The sequence below is a fragment of the Cannabis sativa genome, chromosome 2, assembly GCF_029168945.1.
Source record: "Cannabis sativa cultivar Pink pepper isolate KNU-18-1 chromosome 2, ASM2916894v1, whole genome shotgun sequence".
In the NCBI taxonomy this organism is placed as follows: domain Eukaryota; kingdom Viridiplantae; phylum Streptophyta; class Magnoliopsida; order Rosales; family Cannabaceae; genus Cannabis; species Cannabis sativa.
The window spans coordinates 15606683-15614672 of NC_083602.1; the positions used below are offsets into that span (position 1 = coordinate 15606683).

At 32.7% G+C, this 7990-nt stretch overlaps 1 protein-coding gene across 3 annotated transcripts; it reads right to left on the minus strand.

Annotated features, from left to right (window-relative positions):
- Positions 1-421: 421 nt before the first annotated feature.
- On the minus strand, positions 422-7761 carry LOC115719435 (stomatal closure-related actin-binding protein 1). 3 transcript variants are annotated; one of them, XM_030648488.2, is made up of 13 exons: positions 7509-7761; positions 6901-7224; positions 6202-6330; positions 5477-5569; positions 4738-4878; positions 4345-4413; positions 3684-3767; positions 2793-2973; positions 2013-2129; positions 1813-1871; positions 1222-1356; positions 832-981; positions 422-726 (listed from the first exon to the last, which is right to left on the minus strand). In XM_030648488.2, exons 2-13 carry the CDS (start codon positions 7180-7182, stop codon positions 679-681), a joined length of 1488 nt encoding a protein of 495 aa, XP_030504348.2. In that variant the 5' UTR covers positions 7183-7224; positions 7509-7761; the 3' UTR covers positions 422-678. The 3 variants fall into 3 exon arrangements, with proteins under 3 accessions (XP_030504348.2, XP_060966159.1, XP_030504347.2); XM_061110176.1 differs by having other exon boundaries at positions 6901-7207; positions 7509-7758; XM_030648487.2 differs by having other exon boundaries at positions 7416-7750.
- Between the last annotated feature and the right edge of the window lie 229 nt (positions 7762-7990).

Below are 7990 nucleotides of genomic sequence, written 5' to 3' on the forward strand. Positions count from 1 at the left end.
ATAAAAAAGACAAAAAAAAAAAAAACTTTATGAAGCTTCAATAAGTAAAAAACAGTAAAAAAGAAAAAAAAATTAAGAAAAATATAAAAGTAAAATGTTTTGTCAAATTAAAAATGTAAAGTTTGAAAAAAAATGTAGTATTTGGTGTAAATTTTCCAAATAAAAAAAAACCTTAAATATAAATGTAAAATAAATTAAAAAAAATAAAATAAAACTAATTAAGCTAAAAACAAAAACATAAAATATGGGATTGGATAATAAGTTTATAAAAATATGGCATATCAAATACCATAAAAAATCTTAAATGTTAAAAAATGCCATAGAAGAGTGGCAAACCTATAAATGCCATATTTTTCTAACTTTTTTATGAAATCCCATATTTAATGTAATTTTCACTTTTTTTTTTTTGTAATACAACCAATCAAACAATTCCAATAATACTTTATAGTGTCACATACAAAATCAGCAACTCAACCAAACATACATAAACAATAACAAAGGCAAACAAAAAAAAATGCCTTCATGTTGAAAAAGGACATACAATTAAGTAAGAAAAATTAAATTGTAAGAGGCCTTATCACAATTACACAACGCCACATACTCTACTATTACAAACTTATATAATACATGGTAAAAACTCTGACTAATTACATTAGTGATGCTAAGATCCACGGAGCTCTATTGGGTCCCCAATGGCGCTCTATCATCTGGCCCGGCTAACATGATCTGCCATGTAATAAACTCGTTCTGTTAAGAATTTTCGTGCAACGAGAATGGGGAGAACATTGAACCAGAGTAGTAATTTATAACATAGTTTTAAAATGCACTTACATTGCAATCAAAAGCGAACCGCCTGGCAAGCATGATCGCAGCATTTCGCTCTCTTTCTGATTCAAATGCTAAAACGAAAGAAACCCCTTTCTTTGCTTGCCAAAACAATGCCTGAGCTGCAGCATTCCCACCTCCTCTAACTCCACACAGCTAAAGCATAAACAAAACAGGAGTCGCTTAATTGACCAAGAAAACGAAGTTATATAAAAATGGAATATCAAGTCTTTTATGAAGAGATCTGGTAAATATTCAATTTAAAAGGACAAACTGAAGATTTATTTTCAAAGAAGTTGTGGTTAGATATATGTGCCTCGCTTTGGATATGATGCTTTATTTTAGCAGGCAATTATTGGAAAAAAAAAAGTCAAGAAATACAGTAGTATAATATACCTGCATTGAACTGGAATAGTACTCTTTAGCTATTGTTGTCTTTGCTTTGCACAGTTTTATCCTCATCTTCCCAATGTGAAATGCATGGATAGATTCCGATTGATGATTAACTCCGTTCATCTGAGTAATTACCACCTGCAAAAGCAAGAAATCTTTTAAATACTGCAGTTTTATGGCTCCATAATTCTACATCATTAAGAGAGAGAGAGAGAGAGAGAGAGAGAGAGAGAGAGAGAGAGAGAGAGAGAGAGAGAGAGAGAGAGAGAGAGAGAGAGAGAGAGAGAGAGAACAATTACAGACTTTTTTGCTTGTATGAAAGGAAAAGCAGTTTTTAACTCTATTAAGATAAATGTCTTTTTATCATTCATCCAAACTTGAGCTAAATAGGGCCAATCAAAATTTAACGAGGAATATTGTGAAAACTTAATAGTCTTTAAAAATTAGAAAATTGAATCATTTTCTGTACCACTATGATCACCAATTGCATGTGCAAATGGAAAAAGAATATACAGGGTAAATCTTGAGATTTTTAAGACACAGGCAGTAAAATATTGATACTGACACCGAAATTCAGAAAGATTGATAACATACATTAAACTCAACGTCATGTTTTCGAACAAGTGCCTCCACATAGCTACCCAAACCAGCAGCTGCACAAGTAAAGTCAAATCAGGCCATTTCCACACATTACATAACTAGTTTGCTATGATCAATAAAAAAAATAAACGAAATAAACAGAAAATATCTGAAATCTAAGTTAAATAATCAGAGAATGAAGATGAATGTCAGACCAGGATCAACTGGACCAGTGGTTGTCAGTGTTATTGTCTGGCCTTCTGCAATAATATCAACTTGCAAGACTCGTCCAACATCAAAGGGCTCAGGGGCATAGATTGATTTGGTTGCTCCTGAAATAAAAAAAAAATGATTAAAAGAAGAATAGCAGCTAAACTATTGCGAACTTGATATCACAGGAACATATATTGGTAACCAGTTTGATATCTCAAGAAAAGATATATGACTACACACGTGGGCCCTGACAAAAAAAAAACTACATACGTTGGTGGTCAGATCTAATCATACACTCTAGTTCTCTAAAGATCAACAATTAAGTATACCATTAGATAGATACATTGTGGCTGACAATCTCTAGCACATAAGGATTAAAACCCAAATGCGGAATATTGTTGGAGGTGATCAGTACGAAAGTGACACATGTCAGTGAATCTTCTTTCGTGTTTGGTTAATTAATTGCTTTTGAGACTAGTGAACATTGCACCAATCTTGCTTTCTTTCCCTTTTTTAAGAATCATATTGAACCCCACCTTCAGCAACATATTCATTTTTCCTTCTCAATTAACAAGCCAACACACAAAAGGGAGTGTTAGGAGATTACATAAGCTTTATGCTGGGCCTGTTAATAAGTGCTAAATATAGTTCTTCTGGAACGTGAAGCTACACAAAGTTGCCAAAACAAACTACTTATTTTTCCCCTTTACAAGTCTAGAGAAGTTTTTATAAGAAATAGTTCAAATATTACGGTGTTCATTTAAATCAGTTTACCGTCATACCTGATATAAGCTCCTTTTTGCAGCCTTCAGATGATATACGGTACCATTGAATTGAACATCTAGATAGATCTGGAGCATTATCAGAGCAGGGTTGAATTTGCAAATATGAACCTAAAGCTTCAGTACCATCTATTTCATACAACTGATTATTGTTCTCCATGCCTCTCTTGCTCATTGCCAGCTGAAAGAATTGTTCAGATAGAGAAGGCAATGCAATTAATTAATGCACTAGCAACATTAATACACAAAATAGTACACTCTAAAGAGTAGTCTGAGTGAGGACATCATGTTATTCTCAAGAAAAAAAATCCAGTTATATCCTCTGTCATGCCAAACCACAGTGTGTTACACATTATAAGCAGTCTCATCGACGTAAATATTTTTTTAAATTTTTTTTTCTTCAACTAGTCCCATTACCTTTTTTACTTGCCAATCACAACACCTGAGTTTTTCTATTTATACTCATCACTCAGGTAACTTTCAAGAATAGAAAAAATAAGTACATTTGGACCACAAACTTTAATTAAGCCTATTTAAGGAGCTACTAAGAGGAATGGTAACAAAATTTTAGACAAATAAATTATGGACACTCCATATATTACCAATACTTCACATTGTTAAAATTTCAATGTTTTCCTAACAGGAGCTGCAGAAAAGGGTTTGTGGATAAATATAAACATTTTATTTAAGGAAGAATTAGCACACTGACCCCACTTGTTATCACTACCTCTACCATTAATATTATTGCCTATGGTACTCTTACAGAAAATTAACTTCCCAAAAAGCTTATCATAGGTTCTTTCTCTCCATTGGAACAATAGGGCCGTTATGCTCATTACTAAGCTTGTTGAATAGATGAAATATAACCAAGGTTATCTTTGCGAGACATACCTCTTTCTGAAGCCGAAGATAATGCTTAGACTTCTCTGTGAGCTGTTTCCTCAAAGCTTGAAGTTCATGTTCCATGTCCATAACCTACAAATTGATGTTTAATCCATAAGTACCAACAAAACTCTGTTTATAAAAGGACAAATTAGTTACTACCCTGAAATTTTTGCACAGAGTAGGATATTATTAAAAAATTGTTTCACCACACTACCTTGTTGAAGTCATATGCTGAAATTGTTTTCATTTTTTTCCCTAAAACACAACCATGCCTTGAATCTAACGCAAACAGGAAAAAAAAGTTTGTAGTCCTCATAGATGACCAAACACCTTAACTAAATTTTCTCTTTTAAGCTCTGTTTGGAAAAACATAATATCACAGTTGTTTGGGTGGGAAACAAAAACCTAGTTTAGCCAAATTACAGTCCCCAATAAATCGCTAAAAAAATCTTATAGTTTATGAAATTTATTATTGGGATGGTCACAAGTTGAAGTTGGTAAGAACTTGAGTGTGAGGATAACCTTCAGTTGTAAATAAATTAGCATACTTCAATTGATATAAGCAAAATACCATTAAACACAATTGCAATCAATCAATCAAATGTCCACGAAAAGTTTAGAAAAATCCAAAAAACAAAATCAAGACCACAATCAATCGAACACACACCTTGCTTGGTTGATGCAGCATTTTTATCCGTCTAGCCTCTTGAACCTCCTTCATCAACTCCTCCAAGTCCTAACAGTCCTCATACAAATGTACTTTGTCAGAATACATTTAAATAGTCAGATAAAAAAAGAGCATGTTCATCAAGAAATAAAAAAAAAGTAATCAGAATGCTTGACTGCAAATTTCTCAAAAACTGAAGACTACCAACCTAGATTCCAAGATAACATAAACTGTAAGATAATACCAACTGTTGTAGTATCATATAAAATTGTATGAAATATCAATACATGAGCATAAGAATATCAAAATAATTCATTGATCATATTTTACAAAAAATCCTACGGAAATTAAGAAACTGCCATAAGAAAACTAAAATGAACACAAGATGTAAACCTGCTTCCCTGATGCCCGAGACATTCGCTCTTGGTCTTGAAGAGCCTCTTCTACTCTTTGTACTGCTGCTCTGGCAGCTTCAATTTCAGCACGAGCAAATGCTCGTTCCTCATCAACAAGTCTTCTAGCATCTTCTGAAGCCTACAAAATGATAATACATATTCAATTTCAGATAATATAACCAATGACTAAAGAGGAGTTTGTAGACCAGTGTACCATGAAGAATTGTTTGCTGGAAGCGATCATCAAATTAAGGTTATAACTAATACTTTAGGTCAGCTACATGAAGCCTCTTTTTCTAATGGTATGGAGAAACATAAGGTTACTTCTTGCAAATATTTGTTTTTAGAGCTTCATGTGAATTTATCTTTTCTTACCTTTGAACCTTTTAAATTTTTGGAACTTGCAAGGCTTGTGTTCCCACTAAAATTCTAGTTATCACTAGTACATAATTTGCTGATATTTCTGATGTGGTTGCAACAAGTTTGGTAATTACTGAATGGTATAAAATAAAAACCTAGTTCCCAACGGGCAAAGATGAATTTGATGACTGAAAAGTAAGAAATGCTATCATGTAATACTTCCATGTCTCAATTCACTTAATACACAACGCAACCACAAACGGTTAATCACAAAACCACTAATCTCTCATCAGGTGAGACACTGAGACTGAATTCATTCATCCATGACACCAGAAACTCTCGTTACCCCAGTTTAGCAGTCAAGAAATTATAATTACCTGTTTAAGAAAATTTGCTAGCTTCTTCACCTCTGTCTTTTCTTGCATTAACTCTCCTTCTCTTTGAGTCAACTGAACTGCTAAGGCCTCCACCTGGAGATGATAGATGATATTCCATTTTATTCAAAGATGGGGCGATACCAAATGACATAGCGAAAATGTTCAAACAAACAGTATTAACTCAATCACACCGGAGGAGAGAGGATACATATAATTTATAGCCGCTAAACTGAAGAAGTATGTATCAAATATCAAAATGAAAATGTATTACAAACATAGGAAAGTGAAATACATACAAAGTTAACTCCAAAAGCTATTCATAAAATTAATTAGTTTATTAAAACTTCAAGAGGTAATTAGTTGACTCCCAGACTGAGCACGAGATACTGAGTAAGTGACGTTATTATGAGTAAACAGAGGTGCTGGTGAGATGAGAAGACTGGTACATGTGCTCTACAATTAATACAAGTTGAGGTTTTGCTTAAAAAAAAGGTAACAAATTTCATGGATCTTATATGTTTTCTTTTTCTATTTCAAAATTCATTAGCTCCTATGTTGTACTATCAATCTTTCAAGTTGATACTCCTTTAGGTTATACCATTTTGTTTGCAAATTTATTTCAGCATTTCAATATCACGCAAAATAAATAACCCTTCTAACCCACTTAAAAAGTGAGAAATGTAATAAACTTGCTTAATAGAAAAATCCAGAATAGACAGACTAACCATCGATATTGCTTCTTCTACATCATCCTTGTTTCTACCAGCCACGCGTCCTTTTAAGGATTCCAGTGCATCCCTAAGCTTTTTCAAAAGGACATGCTTTTCCAAGGAAGCTGCCTCTCTAAGTCTTGCCTGCATCATTTCACCCAAAAAAAAAAATAAAATTTTAAATTTGCGTCCAACATATTAAAGTTGTGAAGTCTCTCATGATATTAACTTTCACAACCTCAAAAGGACAAAAAACAACTAAGGAAAGAAGAAAAAGTTAGTATAAAGTTAAAAATCTTTCAATGCATTCACATTTTTGAAAATACACATTGCTTCATAACAAAAAAGTCTTTCAACATATTCACACAACGAAAAAACGGAGTATGAAATAAAAAGACATTAACTTTTTACGTGTTTGAGAATAATAACAAAAACAATCTTATATTCATAGTGAAAAAAGTCTCTATCTTACTTCATAACAAAACAATCTTTCAACAGAGCAAATCACTTATCATCTAGTGGTAAGAAAAAACTCCCTTTTAAATTTTACTTTCAGATTATAATAATAACAAACACCATATGAACATTAACCCTCAATTCTTTTATACCAAGTTACCAACAAAACAAAACACTAGTGTGTAAAATTTTGAATCGCAGGTTATAAAATTTATAAACTTAGGAAAATTGTATAAAAGATTGGTAAAGTAATTTAACCTCTTCAGACAATTTAGCAGCAGCAGCCAAACCCTTCTCAAATTTACTGGCGAGGTCACGAACTGAAAGGCGCTTCTGCTGCTCCAACAGCTGCGCAGTCTCACGTGCAACCACCTCTTTCATTGATAATACTTTGGGATCATCCTTTAACTCAACAATCTGATTGTTCGATCCAATCTTATAATTAGGAAAACGACTCGAAGCAAATATCACATCGGCTGAAACTGCTGGAACAGCCTCTTTTTGCATCGTATCACCAAAATCTCTGCTTACTCTCGTCATTTTTTTTTTGTTTGAACCAGTTACTCTGTCAGGCACCGCAAACTAAAACCCATTCAAAATAAATAAATTAGACAAATATTTTGAAAAAAAAAAAAGGAAAGAAAATCATCATGTTGATTTCAATAACTACTAAATTTGAGCTTAACAACCCATACTGAAGATTGTTAAACCGAAAAAAAAAATAATGATGATAACAAAAACTGAAATCAACTAACTAAAAAGATGAAGCATACCATAAAACACAATGAGAAGCTAAAACCCTAGCTCAAAACTATGGTGTAGAACAAAGAGAAAAATGAGGACAAAAAAGGAAACTTGGAACTTACAGATCATGGAAAAATGGATAAAGTAATAATAATAATAATAATTAACTCAAAATGGACAATGGAGATTCTGGGATCAGATTCAACTCAACCACTCCTTACAAAAAAAATTGTGTCTTCGTTTCTCTCTTATCTAAAATTGATCGAACTTGTTTTGAAATTTTAGAGAGAGAGAAGTTTGCTGAGACAAAAGATGGGTTTTGAGTTTGCTTTTTGAAAAGTAGATAGAGAAGAATGAAAAAGGAAAGAAAGCCGCTCACTGTTGTTACCTGTGACTATTTTTCCTTTTAATAATAATAATTAAAAAAAAAAAAAAAGCAAGAAATCGTTTACCGAATATGGAATGAACGAACGGTTAGGATTAAATGTTAAGGGCATGGGATGTCATGCTTATGCTTTAAACTTCAAACTCTCTTGGCGGGTCCCACTTCGGCCCCCGCCTTTTTTATTTTATTGTTTTATAAATATAAATAAAGAGTCCAAAG